Raw genomic sequence first — 18,437 nt, 5'->3', positions numbered from 1 at the left:
CCTTAACCCACTGAGCAAGGGCAGGGACCGAACCCGCAACCTCATGGTTCCTAGTCGGATTCGTTAACCACTGTGCCACGACGGGAACTCCAGAAAACAAGAAATTTTAAAATATTTAAGTAAGCTCTGTTTTACACAGTATAGCACAAAATTCAAATAATAATAATAAAAGAAAAAAAATACATTCTACTACATGAAAAACATTAGTATTTAACTGGTAAAAAGGCATAAATACAAAATACAAATAACACTGGGATAGATTAACTTCAACAAAGAAAACATAAAGAGCTCCTACAAATCCATAAGAAACCAAATAGGAAAACAGAAGACATGAACAGACAGTTCACATCGAAAATACTACAGGAGTTCCTTCCCGTCGTGGCTCAGAGGAAACGAATCTGACTAGGAACCATGAGATTTTGGGTTTGATCCCTGGCCTCGCTCAGTGGGTTAAGGATCTGGCCTTGCCATGAGCTGTGGTGTGAGTTACAGGCTCGGCCGGGATCTCACGTTGCTGCGGCTGTGGCCGTGGCTGGCAGCTGTACCTCCAGTTAGACCCCTAGCCTGGGCATCTCCATGTGTCTTGAGTGTGACCCTAAAAAGCAAAAAAAAAAAAAAAAAAAAAAAAAAAAGAAAGAGAAAACTACAAATGGCTTTCCCTGGTGCTGCTGTGGGGATTTCCCTATCCTTTGTCTCCTCCGTTCGTTCAACCTCCTTCCACCTCGAGAGTTGTCTTCATCACTAGTGCTCTGGCCTAGACTTAACTAGCAAATCAAACCATAACAGTCAAAAGAAGCTACTTCTTCAGATTTGTCTCTTGCAAGCTTTTTGCCTCCATCGTACACACCTACCTTTCCCTGGGCATGCCATGCCCTCCCTCTGTCATCTCTGTCTGCTATCACTCTCCTGAGCCCTCTTCGCCTGCCAAGTATCTATGTATCACTGAAAAATTCACCTCCAAGAACCTTCCCTGATGCTCAGTAAATACCTTTGTGCTCACAGCACTTCAGTCATCCCTTAAATATAACATCCTATACTTTACTGTGGTTTACCTGTTTACAAGTTTATCTCCCTAACTAGGCTATGTGCTTCTTGAGGATTAGCATCTCCAGAACTAATCATGCATCTCCTACTCTGTAACTGAACCTTTTATTTATTTATTGCTTTTTTTTTTTTTTTTTTTTGGTCTTTTTAGGGCTGCACTCGTGGCATATGGAGGTTCCCAGGCTAGGGGTCTAACTGGAGCTGAAGCCACCAGCCTACACCACAGCCATAGCAACACCAGATCCAAGCCACCTCTGCGACCTATACCACAGCTCACGGCAACGCCAGATCCTTAATCCACTGAGCGAGGCCCAGGATCGAACCTGCATCCTCATGATTCCTAGTCAGAGAGTTTCCACTGCGCCACGACGGGAACTCTTATTTACTGTCTTTTTAGGGCTGCACCTGCAGCACAAGGAAGTTCTCAGGCTAGGTGGGGGTTGAAATAGAGTTGCAGTCACCAGCCTATACCACACCCACAGCAACGCCAGATCCAAGCTGTCTGCAACCTATAGCTGGATCCTTAACCTGCTGAGGGAGGCCAGGGATCAAATTTCTCATGGATCCCAGTCCCGTTTGTTACTGCTGAGCCACAACAGAACTCCCTGTAATCAAATTTTATAGAGATGCTTTTTTGATTCTCAAATATACAAAGCCACTTAAAAACATTCTATACCAGGAGAGTCACTGCAGCCTTAGTAGAAGATTGGAAACAACCTGAGTTCCCATCGTGGCTCAGTGGTTAACAAATCTGACTAGGAACCATGAGGTTGCAGGTTCGATCCCTGGCCTTGCTCAGTGGGTTAAGGATCTGGCATTGCCGTGAGCTGTGCTGTTGCACAGGAGCAGCCCAAGAAATGGCAAAAGGACCAAAAAAAAAAAAAAAAACCATGCAACTGTTAGTGAGGAAGCCCTATTTGTATAGATATGTTACAATCTTCAAGACACTTTAGGTGTAACACACCCAACAGTATTATTTTAAAATTATTATTATTTGTTTTTTAGGGCCACACCAGCAGCACCTGGAGGTTCCCAGGCTAGGGGCTGAATCGGAGCTGCAGCTGCTGGCCTAGGCCACAGCCACAGCAACCCAGGATCTGAGCCGCATCTGCAACCTACACCACAGCTCACAGCAAGGCCAGATCCTTAACCCACTGAGCAACCCACTCAGGGATCGAACCTGCGTTCCTCATGGATTCTACTCAGATTGGTTAACCGCTGAGCCACGATGGGAACTCCTCCCAATAGTATTATAAATTGCCATTTTGTGTGGGGAAAATTTTTGTATTTAAGTACATATTTATTTTTTTCGTTTTCAGCTGCACCCAGGGTATGTGGAAATTCCTGGGCCGGGGATCAAGCCCACTGCAGTGACAACGCAGGATCCTGAACCTACTACGCCACAAGAGAACTCCTCTATATATTTACTTATAAATCCAGAAAGCATCTGGGGAATGCTGAGTATCTAATGATATCATGTAGCTAAAAGTGCAAGTCAGGAAGAAGTTGAACTTCAGCTGGAAGACTTTTCACTATATACTTTTTGACATCATCTGAATTCTGATCAATTTTAGTTATCATCTATAAAAACATCATACAAAACATTAGAGAGTACCTGGGGGGGTGAGGGACTGGATACTAAAAAACAACCATGGCCATCTTTCGGAATAAAGGAGTCCTCTCAAAGGCCGAACACCACTGCCCAACCATGTTTAAGTTCTGGAACTTGCCTTGAGGATCTGAGGCCTCAGCATGGTGTCCTGAGCCCAAAGGGTGGACTGACTCTTGCTTCTCCTCAACTGCTATCGCACCAATCCTGTAGCTTTCTCCAGAAATCTAGCACTTTCCATCATACATTCTATCTCCTCACCTTTCCTAAGCCTAAAACAGCTAGGACGCCAGGCGAGGGTGCTTATCGGATTAACTCTGCCCCACAGCACCTACAACACCATCAAGCACACACTACGTAGTCAAGGAAACTCTTGACAACCTGGGTAAAAGAAGCAACAAGAGAAAAGGCCAAAAGGTGCGAGTAGGAAAGGGAGGAGGCCCACCCTAACCCTGCGGCCGAACACCTCTGGGCAAGAGCAGCCGCCTCTTCAGTCACGCCCCGACGCGCGCGGCCCACAAGCCCGCCCCGCCTACGTCCTCGGGCTTGGGGTCCGCAAAGGCTAGCCCTGGCCAGCGGCGACACGGGAGCCCCGCACGTCCCAGTTGCCTGGGAACACGCTCCTCCCGAGCGTAATGGCGCCGCGGCCGACGCGAGGGGCGGGCTACGTTCAGCTGCGACCCAATGAGCGGCGCCGGCAGAGTCATGGTCCAATGACAGCGGCGCGCGGGCACGCCGGGGGCGGGCTCGACGGGCCCGACTTTTCCAGAAGACCCGGATAGCGCCTCCCGGCCACGCCGAGCCGGCTGTGAGCTGTTAGCACGCCGGCTATCCTCATCCTCCTCTGCTGGATCAGCTATGGCGGCAGTGAAGACACTGAACCCCAAGGCCGAGGTGGCCCGAGCCCAGGCGGCGCTCGCGGTCAACATCAGCGCGGCCCGGGGGCTGCAAGACGTGTTGAGGACCAACCTGGGGCCTAAGGGCACCATGAAGATGTAAGGCGGGGCTGGTGGGGAGGCGCGCGCCTCGCGGGCCTACAAGGGGGACCGCGGCCTGGAGCCCGCCGCTTCCGGGCTTCTGCACTGGCCACTGCGGCCCATTTCCCTCCCCCTTTGCCACGGGTCGATCCCATTTTCTGCCCTGGCCATTTTATCTTGCGGTTCAAGTGATCTCCGCGGAGAACAAAGCTGCCCGCGTGCGCGGCGCTCCTCCGCTCTCTGGGACTTAAAGCGACCCTGAGGACTGTTTCCGGCCGGGAGGGTGGGCGCTTGCACCGTTCCTGTTAGCGGGAGCGGAGCATCAACCCTTGAGGGGCTGGGTAGAGCCCCATTTTTGTGCGACTTTTCATTTGGTCTCCGTTGAGAAAGTCACGTTGTGATTCATTTCTGCCCATTTGAACAGGCTTGTTTCTGGTGCTGGAGACATCAAGCTTACTAAAGATGGCAATGTGCTGCTTCATGAAATGGTGAGATTTTTAATGTTCGTTTTTAAGGTAGAAGAATTCATCGCTCTCAACAGGTAGTTTTCCAGACAATGGAAGGAGTAGAAAAAATAATCAGTACTGTTATGGACCGTACAGTACAGAGAGGAGCCCTGGAGTCTAATAAACTTACTTTTGAATCCCTACCTTTGCCATTTAAGGCCTTAGTTAAAGGGTTTTCATTATTAAAATTAATTCTAATAAAATCTAAAAAACTAGTGGCGATTGACATAATTAGGTAGGCAAAATGCGACAGGATGGTTATACTTTTCCTATTTAAAACAGCATTCTGGGAGTTCCCGTCGTGGGGCAGTGGTTAACAAATCCGACTAGGAACCATGAGGTTGCGGGTTCGATCCCTGGCCTTGCTCAGTGGGTTAAGGATCTGGAGTTGCTGTGAGCTGTGGTGTGGGTCACAGACACTGGCTGGGATCCCGTGTTGCTGTGGCTGTGGTGTAGGCCGGTGGCTACAGCTTCAGTTAGACCCCTAGCCTGGGAACCTCCATATGCTGTGGGAGTGGGCCTAGAAAAGACAAAAAACAAAACCAAAAAACCCAGCATTCTGGGGGTTGCTCCTGTGCGGTGGATTCATTCCTGGCCCTGAACTTGCACATGCCCTGGTGGAGGCCAAAAATAAATAAATAAAAATAAAACAGCGGTTCTTCTTTTTACACCATCTTTCCATTTTTAAAGTTTCAGTGGATAACAATATGAGATTATTGGGAGGAACAGTCATTTTACTCATCCCTAAGTTCCCAAAACATAACAGTTCAAATCCTAGAAGAGGAAAGGACTTGCCTTTGTTTTGAATTTAGAATAAAATTTAGAGTTTTCATACTAGTGCATCATAGATTTTCAACAGCTAAGTGTTTGTAAATATTTTCAGTAAAGACTAGCTAACCTGGAAGATGTTTTTGTTGGTGGGCTAACTGGTAACCTGTGCTACCAGAATAGGAGGCATGGTTTAAACTTGATGATGTCAGAAAAGCCATATCTACATGTCTTTTTAGTTTAATTTTTTTATTTCTTTTAGGGCTGCACCTGTGGCATATGGAGATTCCCAGGCTAGGGGTCAAATCGGAGCTGTAGCTGCTGGCCTACACCACAGCCACGGCAATACCAGGTCCTTAACCCACTGAATGAGGCCAGGGGTTGAACCTGCGTCCTTATGGATGCTAGTTAGATTTGTATTTGCTGATTCAGGATGGGATCTCCTCTACACGTCTTTTTAATTTTACCTAATTTAATGAGGTAGTCTGCAAAATGATTGGCTTAGATTCTTAAAACTGTCAGTGTCCCCAGAGACAAAAGGCTGGAGAACTATTCTGGATTAAAGGAGAATAAGGAAACAAGCAGTGCAGGAGCCGTTATCCTTTGTAATTTGGATCCTTTGTAATTAAGAATGTGTGAGTGACAACCACAATGAATATCCTGTTTTTTCAAAACTTTTACACACAGTGACTTAGGATCCACTGATGAACATTAAACCAAAAAGGTTAATTTATTTTTTCATTTTAGTTATTAGCTCAGTGACAAGTAATGCTGAGCTGCTGGTCTTCCATTTAAAAGCACTTGGGGAGTTCCCATCATGGCTCAGTACAAAAGAATCTGACTAGTATCCATGAGGATCCAGGGTCGATCCATGGCCTCGTTCATTGGGTTGGGGATTGGGGGTCCGGCATTGCCATGAGCTGCAATGTAGGTTGCAGGTGCAGCTTGGATCACCTGTTGCTGTGGCTGTGGTGTAGGCCAGTGGCCACAGCTCTGATTCAACCCCTAGCCTGGGGACCTCCGTATGCTACAGGTGTGGCCCTAAAAAGACCCCCCCCCCAAAAAAAAAGGCACTTAGTTGGGGAGTTCCCGTTGTGGCAGCAGCAGGAAGGAATCTGACTAGTATCCATGAAGATGTGGATTCAATTCCTGGCCGTGCTCAGTGGGTTCAGGGTCTGGTGTTGTGAGCTGTGGTGTAGATTACGGACCTGGCTCAGATCCTACATTGCTATAGCTGTGGTGTAGGCTGGTAGAAGTAGCTCCAGTTGGACCCCTAGCCTGGGAACTTGCACATGCCATGGGTTTGGCCCTAAAAAGCAGAAAAATAAATAAATAAAAATAGGGGTTCCCCTTTTGGCTCAGTAGTAATGAACCCAACCTAGTATCCATGAAGACGTGGGTTCTCTCTCTGGCCTTGCTCAGTGAGTTAAAGAATCCAGCATGGCTGTGAGCTGTGGTGTAGGTGGAAGACGTGGCTCAGATCCCAAGTTGCTGTGACTGATATAGGCTGGTGGCTTCAGCTCAGAATTAGCCCCTAGCCTGGGAACTTCCATATGCCACAGGTGGAGCCCTGAAAAGACAGATAGTACTTGGTTGGGAGTTCCCTGGTGGACCAGCCATTAGGATTTGGCCCTATCACTGCTACCGGTTTGATCCCTTGGTCTAGGAACTGAGATCCCACATCAAGCCACTGTACACCACAGGCTAAATAAATGGCACTTGGTTTATTCTCACAATAATCCTAAATTTGTCATAAAGAGGCATGCATGGATTTGAAATTGTTGCTCTGGTTAGCTCTGTCACCTCGAGTAAACCTTAGCTGAGCTTCACATTTCCTCATCAGTAAAGTGGAGATAATCTGCGAAGTAAACAGATTTACACCTGAGAATATTTTTGTCGTCATAAATTAATATGCAGAATAGCTAATGGGGAGGAGTTTTTAATTCGAATAATGTGTAGCTGCCCACTTGGGCTTTTATGCGAATAGATTAGCGCTTCATACATTTTGAGGTGTATTTTAAGTTAATTCTTTTTCTTTCTACTTTTCAGCAAATTCAGCACCCAACAGCTTCCTTAATAGCCAAAGTAGCAACAGCCCAGGATGACATAACTGGTGATGGTACCACTTCCAATGTCCTGATCATTGGAGAGCTCCTGAAGCAGGCGGACCTCTACATTTCTGAAGTATACACGCTTCTCATGTTTCTGTGCTGTTTTATTGTGTATAGGTGATCACCTGTGGCTGTGGTGTAGGCCGGTGTATAGCTTTACTTAATACAAATTTATGTGTTAATAGCTGGGGCCATGTAGTAGACTGTGAAGAGCAAGAGGCTTACGTCTGCGAACTGGAGTCTGTATCCTAGTCTTAACGCAAATTAACTCTGATCCTGGACAAGTTAAAAACACTTTGTGGTTTTGGTTTTTTAATCAAGTTGCATTAAGGAGTTCCCATTGGGTTAAGAATCCCTCATTGCTGCAGCTATGGCTTAGGTTGCAGCTCCTGCTCAATACAGTAAGTCCCTGGCCTGGAAACTTCCATATGCCTTGGGGGCAACTTTGTCTCTTTATTTTGTGTTAATAAATGATATGGATTAATTTCAGATTACCGATAGAAAAGGGAATGGTCCTCTTGACTGAAGATTGTTGACAGAGTTTTGCATTTTGGGCATTATCCCTTGTGGCTTGCACAGTGAACACCCAAGTGTGCTTTATATAGTTCCCTTGGCTTTGACTCTGTGCTAGAGCAATGTCTGTTCTCTTCCTCTGCATTGAAAGGTTCATTATCCTTTTAAATGTATTCAGAAAGTCAGCACATTGTATTAATTGTGTCTGAGGGTATGAATGAGGAGTTCCGTGGTAGCTCGGCCAGGTTAAGAATCTGTTATTGGGGAGTTCCCGTCGTGGCACAGTGGTTAACAAATCTGACTAGGAACCATAAGGTTGTGGGTTGGATCTCTGGCCTTGCTCAGTGGGTTGGGGATCTGGCGTTGCCGTGAGCTGTGGTGTAGGTTGCAGATGCGGCTCGGGTCCCACGTTGCTGTGGCTGTGGTGTAGGCCGGTGGCTACAGCTCCGATTGGACCCCTAGCCTGGGAACCTCCACATGCTGTGGGAGCGGCCCTAGAAAAAGCAAAAAGACCAAAAAAAAAAAAAAGAGAGAGAGACTGTTATTGTTACGGCTGTGGTGCAGGTTCAATTCCTGGTCCAGGAACTTGCACATGCCCCGGGTAGGGCTAAAAAAAACCAAGAAGGTTATGAATGAGCCAGAATATCCCTTCATAGATTTGTTCTATTATGATCTGTCGTTACAGCTAACAGAAGATCTCTACTGTCAGGGGGATCTTCATTGTTTGTAATTGGGTGTTTATTATAGGGTCTTCATCCCAGAATAATAACAGAAGGATTTGAAGCTGCAAAGGAAAAGGCACTTCAGTTTTTGGAACAAGTTAAAGTAAGCAAAGAGATGGACAGGGAAACGCTTATAGACGTGGCCAGAACATCTCTACGTACTAAAGTTCATGCTGAACTTGCTGATGTCTTAACAGAGGTATGTGTTAGATGTGGTGTGTGTCTGGTACAGTACACCTATACTGAAGACCCCTGGCAACTGGAACCATCCGTATTCTTACAAATTCCAATTAAAGAGTGCTATCTAAAGTCGTCACATACTGTGTGAAATAAATAGGTTCGTTTTTGTGGCAGTGATAACCTGATCTCTGTCCCTAAAAGTAAAGTGAGGGAGTCCCTGTCGTGGTGCAGTGGAAACTAATCTGACTAGGAACCATGACGTTTTGGGTTCGATCCCTGGCCTCGCTCATTGGGTTACGGATCCGGTGTTGTGAGCTATAGCGTAGGTCACAGATGCGGCTCGAATCTGGCATTGCTGTGCCTGTGGCATAGGCTGGCAACTGTATGTAGCTCTGATTAGACCCCAGCCTGGGAATGTCCATACACTGTGAGTTCGACCCTAAAAAGACAAAAGGAAAAAAAAAAAGTTTAGGAGTTCCCGTCGTGGCGCAGTGGTTAATGAATCTGACTAGGAACCATGAGGTTGCGGGTTCGATCCCTGCCCTTGCTCAGTGGGTTAACAATCCGGAGTTGCCGTGAGCTGTGGTGTAGGTTGCAGACGCGGCTCGGATCCCGCATTGCTGTGGCTCTGGTGTAGGCCAGTGGCTACAGCTCCAATTCAACCCCTAGCCTGGGAACCTCCATATGCTGCGGGAGCGGCCCAAAGAAATAGCAGAGAGACCCAAAAAAAAAAAAAAAAAAAAAAAAAAACGCTTCCTGTTACCAGTATTTTTGTAAATGTTACTGAAGTATAGTTTATTTACTATTATCAGGGTATCTAATAGTAGAGATGTCAATGATTCTTTGGATAATTACAAATTGAGATTTCAGAAAGGTAAATGACTTCAGGCCTTTACAAATGATGCATTCTGTTAGCACACAGAAAAAGACTTCTATGAATTAATGATTATACTCCTATTGTAGGCTGTAGTGGACTCTGTTTTGGCCATTAAAAAACAAGATGAACCTATTGACCTCTTCATGGTTGAGATCATGGAGATGAAACATAAATCTGAAACCGATACAAGGTAGGTGGTGGAATGCTAGGAAATGCTTGAGTGTGTTTACAGACTTGAAGGAGCTTATACAATACGTGTTTTTGCCTGTTTGTGTTTGTTTTCTTGCCTAGTTTGTTTGTTTGTTTGTTTGATTTTTTTGCCTTTTTAGGGCCTCACCGGTGGCACATGGAGGTTCTCAGGCTAGGGGTCACATTAGAGCTATAGCTGCCAGCCTACACCACAGCTACAGCAACACCAGATCCGAGCATCGCCTGCAACTTACTGGACAGCTCATGGCAATGCTGGATCCTTAACCCAGTGAGCAATGCCAGGGATCGAACCTGTGTCCTCATGGATGCTAGTCAGATTGGTTTCTGCTGAATCAAGATGGGACCTCCAAAGATGAATATTTAACTTAGTATTTCTTCTTGAAATGAAGTTCATGGTGTGGTGTATTTATAGTCAGAATGATTCTGGGGAAAGTCAGCTGCATCAGCCATTTGGCATTTGTTGAACGTTTGTGCAAAGCATATGAGAGACTTGGAATTTTTAAATTTATTTTAAAGGCCTACTTTGAAGACTTTTTTTTTTTTTTTTTTTTTTTTTTTTTGGTCTTTTTGTCTTTTCTAGGGCCTCACCTGTGGCGTATGGAGGTTCCCAGGCTAGGGATCCCATCAGAGCTATAGCTGCCGGCCTACGCCAGAGCCACAGCAATGCCAGATCTGAGCTGCGTCTTCAACCTGCACCACAGCTCACAGCAGTGCCGGATCCTTAACCCACTGAGTGAGGCCAGGGATCAAACCTGCAACCTTGTGGTTCCTAGTCAGATTCATTAATCACTGAGCCATGATGGGAACCCTGAAGACTTTAAGGGAGGTGATCACAGTTTAGGAGCCTACCAATTATGACAATTTCTCTGTAGAATTTTCTGTCCAAGACAGGGTTTTTACTTTCATTTGAATGGGTTATTTTTGTTGTGTCTTCTGGAATATTGCTTTTCACAGTGAACCTCCCTGGGTATTACCCAAAAGTCCTATTCAGAGAGCTTAAGAGATAAAGCTTATTGTGTAAAAATTTTCCAATACAGTCTCAGTTCACTGTTTTAATTTTGCTAATGTATGTTTCCCCCATGTGGAAATTAGTAAGAATATAATTTGTATGTGTTTGAACAGCTTGATCAGGGGTCTTGTTTTGGACCATGGGGCACGGCATCCGGACATGAAAAAGAGAGTAGAAGATGCATACATCCTCACGTGCAATGTGTCATTGGAATATGAAAAAACGTGAGTTTATAGCTCCTTAAAGATGAAAGGAGGGTGGAGGAGCTTGGTATATGGGGCAAGTCACTTTTTTTGGGAGACTCGGTTTCCCCACTGTAGGACAGTAATGCCTCAGTCAAAAAAGTATGGGAAATAGCCTCTGAAAACATACGGGGGGTGGGGGGGTGTGGAGCTCAGTGACTATTTGCTAAAGCTCAGGACTGACTCAGTTTCTAAGGCTGCTGGCTTATTGTCTACTCAAAAAATAAATACTTTCCTCTGATTTTTGTAATTTCTTTTTTTAGAGAAGTGAATTCTGGCTTTTTTTATAAGAGTGCAGAAGAGAGAGAGAAACTAGTAAGAGCTGAAAGAAAATTCATTGAAGATAGAGTTAAGAAAATAGTAGAGTTGAAGAAGAAAGTATGTGGTGATTCAGATAAAGGATTTGTTGTTATTAATCAAAAGGTGAGAAATTTTGCTTTATAAATTAGTCTGCTTTTATTTTAAGGTGAATTATATTGAAGCTTACTTTTATTCTTATAGGGAATTGACCCCTTTTCCTTAGATGCTCTTGCAAAAGAAGGCATAGTAGCTCTACGTAGAGCTAAGAGGAGAAACATGGAAAGGTACGGACAGCAGGTTATCTGTGACCTGAATTTCACTTATTTTGCAAGTTAACTTGGATTATTGCTTTCCCCCCTTCATATTTTTGTGGGGTTTTTTGTTTGGTTTGGTTTGGTTTTTGTTTTGACACTCCTGTAGCATGTGGAAGTTCCCAGATGAGGGATCAAACCTGAGCCACTCCAGTGACGACACAGGATCCTTAGCCCACTGTGCCACAGGAGAACTCCTGTTCTTGTGGTTTTCTGATTTTTTTTTTTATTGCAATGAAATGTACGTAATATAAAATATGTCATTTTACCTGTGGGGTTTTTTGTGTTGTTGTTGTTTTTTGCTTTTTAGTGCCACACCTGTGGCATATAGAAGTTCCCAGGCCTAGGGGTCGAATCGGAGCTACAGCTGCCGGCCTACACCACAGCCACAGCCATGCCAGATCTGAGCCGCGTCTTCGACCTACACCACAGTTTATGGCAATGCCAGATCCTTAACCCGCTGATCAGGGCCAGGGTTCAAACCCGCAACTTCATGATCCCTACTCAGATTCGTTTCCGCTGTGTCATGACAGGAACTCCTTACCTGTGTTTTAAAATGTGCAATTCTTTGTCATTAAATTACATTCAGGAGTTACCTGGTGTTGCAGCAGGTTAAGAATCCAGCGTTGGTGTTCCTGTTGTGGCTTAGCAGTAGTCAACCCAACTAGTATCCATGAGGATGCACATTCGATCTCAGGCCCTGCTCAGTGGGTTAAGGATCTGGTGTTGCTGTGAGCTGTGATGTAGGTTACAGATGGAGCTTGGATCCAGTGTGGCTGTGGCACAGGCTGGCAGGTGGAGCTGCAGCTCTGATTCAACCCCCAGCCTGGGAACTTCCATATGCCTGAGCCACAGTTGTGGCCCTGAAAAGCAGAAGCACATTCACAGTGTTGTACAACCATTGTTCATTTCAAGAACTTTTTCCCTTGTAAGCTGAAAGTCTGTACTCAATAACTGCATACCCTCTCTAGTAAATACTATTCCATTTTCTGTCTCTCTAAATTTGGTACATGGTGTAAGGGAATCATGAGGTATTTATCCTTTTGCGTGGCTTATTTCACCTGGCATAATCTTTTCAAAATTTATGTTGTAGCCTGTATCGGGATCTCTTTATTTTGTTTATTCATTTATCTGTCAATGGACATTTATTTTGTCCTTCTACCTTTTGGCTGTTGTGAGTAGTGCTGCTATGAGTGTTGATATATACTTGTGGTTTTTTTGTTTCATTTTTTGTTTGTTTTGTTTTTTAGGGCTGCACCCTCAGCATGTGGAAGTTCCCAGGCTAGGGGTCGAATCAGAGCTACAGCTTCCAGCCTGCACCACAGCTCACAGCAACACCAGATCCCCGACCCACTAAGCAAGGCCTGGGATTGAACCCACATCCTCTTGGATACTAGTCAGATATGTTTCTGCTGAGCCATGATGGGAACTCTTCTACTCATTTTTAAATCATGACCTGTACTGTACGTAATTTCACATGTCCAGAGACAGCATCAAGGATTTTTGGAGAAGTACTTTCTCCCAAAGAGCTTACCATGGTGGATAGCTCTTGTGAACCTTTGAATTCAAAGCAGTATTTGCTCCTCTGAATTGACTTGGGTAACATGGTTAAATGGAGAGTTAGGAGAAAAGACCAGTTTTTAACTGGTTCCTGGTGAATGGAAAAGCATAAGCTAAAATATATTTTAAAATATGCTTATAGGACTTCCTATTGTGGCTCAGAGGTTTAAGAAAACCTGACTAGTGTCCATGAGGGTGTGGGTTAGATCCTTGGCCTTGCTCAGTGGCTTAAGGATCCTGTGTTGCCGCAAGCTGCAGCATGGGTCGAAAATGCGGATTGGATCCTGTGTTGCTGTGGCTGTGGTGTAGGCCTGGGAACTTCTGTATGCCACAGGTGGCCCTAAAAAAAAAAAAAAAAAAAATACGCTTTTAGTATATAATTTCGAAGAAGATTGCTTTTTAAAAGTTACTAATCTTTTTAAGTGTAACTAACAATGTCACCTCTGCATCTCCCTTAAACACTTGAATATTCCAGGCTGACTCTTGCTTGTGGTGGGGTAGCCCTAAATTCTCTTGATGACCTAAATCCTGATTGTTTGGGACATGCAGGACTTGTCTATGAATATACATTGGTAAGTGTATTTTCTTTTCAAGGGTAATACTACTTTTCTGTTCATGAATTCTTCAGTACTTAAAAATTCATTCAGGGTTTCCTTTGTGGGTCAGAGGTTAATGAACCAGACTAAGACCCATGAGGACGTGGGTTCCATCCCTGGCCTCAATCAGTGGGTTAAGGATCCGGTGTTGCCGTGAGCTGTGGTGTAGGTCACAGACGGGGCTCAGATCCTGTGTGGCTGTGGCTGTGGCGTAGGTTGGCAGCTGTAGCTCCAATTCCACCCCTAGTCTGGGAATCTCCATATGCTGCAGGTGCAGCCCTAAAATAGCACCCAAAAAAAAAAAAAAAAAAATCAAACTCAAGATGAGATTTTGCTTTGTTGACATACATTTTGATGGTTTATATATAGTAGTAATAAGCCACTGATGGGGAAAATGACTTAAGGGGAATCGTTTAATGTGATCAGTGGTATTGGCTAATAATACACTACTTATTCCTCCCTAAGCCCCTCCCTTCTGGTCATTCTTTGTACAACCATATCCTCTTTTTGAAGATACTCTCTCTTCACACAGGGCGAAGAGAAGTTCACCTTTATTGAGAAATGTAACAATCCTCGCTCTGTCACGTTATTGATCAAAGGACCAAATAAGCACACACTCACTCAAATCAAAGATGCAATAAGAGATGGTTTGAGAGCTGTTAAAAATGCTATTGATGATGGTAAGATCCTCAGTGTACTTAAATTGTATTCTTTTTGCTAGTTTAAAAGGCATGGCTGAATACTGTGTTCTTTTTATCAGTAATTTACACAGCCAGACACCATGCAAAAGTAAGATTTTCCCTTTAAAATGGCTATGATGGTATGCTGAGTTTTTTTTCACAGCGTGCCATTATTAAAAGGGGATACAATTAAATGAACTACTAAGAGTTTGCAGGAGCTTGCTGTGCTATTTAAATCATCCTATTTGATATGTTTGCTCGTATTGCTTTCAAAAGCAATATTAAAATTGCTGTGGTTATACAGAATTCTCAAGAAATTAATGGTGTTTCTCTGTGTTTAACTTACATATTGTCTTGTAATTGATTCTGCAGTTTTCTTTGTAACTTAGCATTTCTCTCTTCCTCCCCTCAACAGGCTGTGTAGTTCCTGGTGCTGGTGCGGTGGAAGTGGCAATGGCAGAAGCCCTGATCAAATACAAGCCCAGTGTAAAGGGCAGGGCCCAACTTGGAGTTCAAGCATTTGCTGATGCGTTGCTCATTATTCCCAAGGTGTGAATGCTTTAACAGTTTTCTAAACTACACTAAAATGATTCAGCTGATGAAAGCTTCTTGATAATGTGGGATTTTTCATAATATGGATTATCTAAATGTATTGGTTTCTCTGGAGGAGGAGGTGTGAATATCTGAAATTTCAGATGGCAGGAGATAACTTTTTTTTTCTCTTTTCCTTTTTTAGGGCCACTCCTGCGGCATATGGAGGTTCCCGGGCTAGGGGTCAAATCGGAGCTGTAGCCACCAGCCTACGCCAGAGCCACAGCAATGCAGGATCTGAGCCGCATCTGCAACCCACACCACAGCTCATAGCAACACCAGATCTTTAACGCACTGAGCAAGGCCAGGGATCGAACCCGCAACCTCATGGTTCTTAGTTGGATTCGTTAACCACTGTGCCACAACGGGAACTCCAGGAGAGAACTATTTTAAGAGGGCTTGTGGGTAGGGGTTATACTTCAGTACAAGCTTTTTGCTTTGAACTAGGATTAATGTTGTGATCTTTTCTACTGTGTGCTCACTTGGGGGTATAGTTTATGAGCAGTGTGTTGCTGGGCTTTGGGGTCGATTAGTGAATTAGTAATGTAAATCTCGTCATTCTCTGAAGTGAATATAAATACTGGTTTGTCTTCATTTGTTAAGGTGATGGGTTTGGGGTTGGTTTTTTAGGGCTGCATCCACAGCATATGGAAGTTCCCAGGCTAGTGGTCATATTGGAGCTGTAGCTGCCAGCCTACACCACAGACACAGCAACGCGGGCTCTGAACCTCGTCTTCAACCTCCACCACAGCTCACGGCAACGCCAGAGCCTTAACTCACTGAGTGGGCCAGGGAACGAAGCTGTGTGCGTCCTCATTGATGCTAGGTTCTAATGGTTTGTTACCACTGAGCCACAACAGGAACTCAAGGTTTTTGTTATGTTTTTTTTTCCCCCCCATCTATTAATTGGATTTACTGTTTGTTTATTTTAGACTTGATTATCGAGTTTTAGGTCCTGTCTTTTACATGATTAAATTTGTTTTCTTTAGGTTCTTGCTCAGAACTCTGGTTTTGACCTTCAGGAAACACTAGTTAAAGTTCAAGCAGAACATTCAGAATCAGGTCAACTTGTGGGTGTGGACTTGAACACAGGTAAGGAAAGTGCAGCTTATTTGTGGGGAAGAATTAGGTGCTATAGATGAGGTGAAGCCAGGAAGGATAAAAAATGGAGATAATAGAATCTGGAAATTGGTTTGCTGTTTGACAGCAATGCTTTCCAGGGGTTCTGGGTTCTAAAATGTGATGCAAAAATGTAATGACTAGATACAGTAATTAAGGGGGTCCAGTCAAAACTTTAATAGTTTAGAAGAGTGGATTTGTTGATGTTGTGTGGTAGATCATGTTAATACTGAAGGGATTCATGTTGGGTTTGCTTTACTCAATTTTTTTTATCAGGGACTTTGATTAAAAGATATATTTGGGTTTCCCTGGTAGCTCAGCAGGTTAGGGATCCGGCATTGGCACTGCTGTGGCTCAGGTTAGTGCTGTAGCACAGGTTCAGTCACTGGGTCAGGAACTTGTGCATGCTGTGGGCAAGCCCACCCCCCAAAAAAAGAGGTCCATTTGATGGTCATATTCACAGATGGATGAAAAGGGCTGAGGATAGCAAAAATGGTGCTGGAAGAGGGAACCAAATCTAATGAGATGATAAAAGCCCTGATCTTAGGCCAGTGTAATACAAATTACACAAGTACAAAGTAGAAGAGAAATAACTGAGATATGTCCGTGTAGTTGATGTAAGACCTGTTGTGAACAGCATCATTTTCATTCAGGTTTTAATGCAAAAGCTTTCTGGAATAAGGAAAGTAATAAGCCTATTTGTCCATAGTTCAAATGCTGTATATATTTAGTATGGACAAATGGCAATGTCTCCAGAAAAACAAGTATGTTTAGCTACTTGGTAACCAAATAGAGCATTCCTGTCACTGGAATTATTCTAAGTACAGATCAGCCAGTCATCAGAGCTGCTGTGCACAGGAGTCATGGTTTGGAGTATAATATTGGGCTAATTGAGGAGGAACTTGGGGGTCTCAGTACTGGAGGAAATGAGTAAACCACTGATGAGTAAAGCTGCACAAAATAACTGTTGGTTCTTTTAGGCAGCATTCTGATCTTAGCATGTGTTCTATAAGATTTTTAAGAATACTGGGTTACTTTGCAGGTGAGCCAATGGTAGCAGCAGAAGTAGGCATATGGGATAACTACTGTGTAAAGAAACAGCTTCTTCACTCCTGGTAAGTTGGGAAAGCCAAAACTATAAAATAACCTTTAGGGAACATCGTACTCTTTAAAAAATTTGGTGTGTTCTTAGTTACTTTTTTTCCATAAGAAAATGTCATCAGTCAGAGGTGTAACAACTAAGCTAGCCTTCTGTGTATGGAGGGGAAAGGGGAACCTGACTGGATATAATTTGCACAGTTTAGTTGGAGATTGAGTTGAATTAGAGTTCATGTCTCAAACCTGAGCCATTTGATTTTTTTTTCCCTCCTTTCAGCACTGTGATTGCCACCAATATTCTCCTGGTTGATGAGATCATGAGAGCTGGAATGTCTTCTCTAAAAGGTTGAATTGAAGCTTCCTTTGTATCATCTGAATCATGAAGACTGTACAGAGAGTGATCCAAAGAATATAGCTGTGGAATTTTTGTCCCAACCTTCAAAGGATTTTCTTTTCCCATATGAAAAAAGGAGAGAACACTGGCACCTATTCAAATTCTGAAGTTCTGAAATTATAATTACAGTATTTTAAAAATTGCACTGCAGTGCACACACATACAGTAGGCCATACTTACCCAATGAACAGGACATTTTGCTTTAGCTTTAGTGATATAAAAATACATGTTAACTAAGCATATGTCATCTACCTTGTTATTAAATATTCCTTGAAAAGCAAATTTTAATGGTTTAATAATTTCTGCTCATGTATGTATTTTAATTTATCTCCAGTAGTTCCTTGTCATTAAGCATTCAAGTTTTTATGCTAATATAGATAAGACTTAAGTAACTTAAGGTTTTGAAAGCATTCATGCCTGTCTTGGTATAGATTCCAGTGAATAAAACTATTGGATCAATTGGACTTTTCAAGCTTTTAAAGTAGCTTTGGAGTTCCCTGGTGGTTTAGTGGGTTAAGGATCTGGTGTCGCTGCTGAAGCACAGGTTCCATCCCCGGCAGGGGAACTTCCAAGTGCAGTAGGCACGTCCAAAAATAAGTAAATAGAAATAATGAAGTAGCTTTGCTAAAATGCTCCCCAAAAAGGTTAAGTCATAGTGGAAAGATGAGTGAACTAGAAGCAAGGAAAGGGTAAGTGCAAAGTGACAAAATAGAAAAAGCGGAAGTAAAAGCATGTCTGAAGCTGTGGTGAAGGATGAGGTGAGATGAATAGATATCGGGCTGACTATATTTTCATACCTTGGGACATACATTTATGCTAAAATAGCCATCCCAAGCCCTCTAGTGTCTTCATCCAAATTACTGTTCCCTCCTACATGTTTCCACAAAACACTGGTACATCTCTGAAGCCCTTGAAAGTGAAGTTGTATGTTGCTAAACATTGTGTGTTGAGGATTCGCAGTGAGTGTGCAATAAATGTTAAGCTGAAACCTTTGCTGTGGTCTTGCGGTGGTATTCCAGG

General features: G+C 43.7%; 1 protein-coding gene across 1 annotated transcript; it reads left to right on the top strand.

Moving 5' to 3' along the window:
- CCT6A (chaperonin containing TCP1 subunit 6A) lies at positions 3,392-18,410 on the top strand. Its single transcript, XM_005662018.3, has 14 exons — positions 3,392-3,648; positions 4,055-4,118; positions 6,954-7,088; positions 8,276-8,449; positions 9,394-9,497; positions 10,640-10,750; positions 11,032-11,191; positions 11,270-11,352; positions 13,415-13,511; positions 14,068-14,215; positions 14,631-14,764; positions 15,796-15,898; positions 16,968-17,040; positions 17,301-18,410. Exons 1-14 carry the CDS (start codon positions 3,512-3,514, stop codon positions 17,371-17,373), a joined length of 1,596 nt encoding a protein of 531 aa, XP_005662075.1. The 5' UTR covers positions 3,392-3,511; the 3' UTR covers positions 17,374-18,410.

This window comes from Sus scrofa, chromosome 3 (genome assembly GCF_000003025.6).
Source record: "Sus scrofa isolate TJ Tabasco breed Duroc chromosome 3, Sscrofa11.1, whole genome shotgun sequence".
Lineage (NCBI taxonomy): Eukaryota > Metazoa > Chordata > Mammalia > Artiodactyla > Suidae > Sus > Sus scrofa.
This window is presented reverse-complemented; position numbering and strand designations above follow the sequence as displayed.

What these genes read in the sequence shown, in the direction of transcription:
- CCT6A (XM_005662018.3), top strand. Translation starts at nt 3,512, where the DNA reads ATGGCGGCAGTGAAGACACTGAACCCCAAGGCCGAGGTGGCCCGAGCC. An exon ending in ATGTGCTGCTTCATGAAATG is followed by an intron (nt 4,119 to 6,953) that starts GTGAGATTTTTA and finishes TCTACTTTTCAG; the next exon opens with CAAATTCAGCACCCAACAGC. An exon ending in AAATCTGAAACCGATACAAG is followed by an intron (nt 9,498 to 10,639) that starts GTAGGTGGTGGA and finishes GTGTTTGAACAG; the next exon opens with CTTGATCAGGGGTCTTGTTT.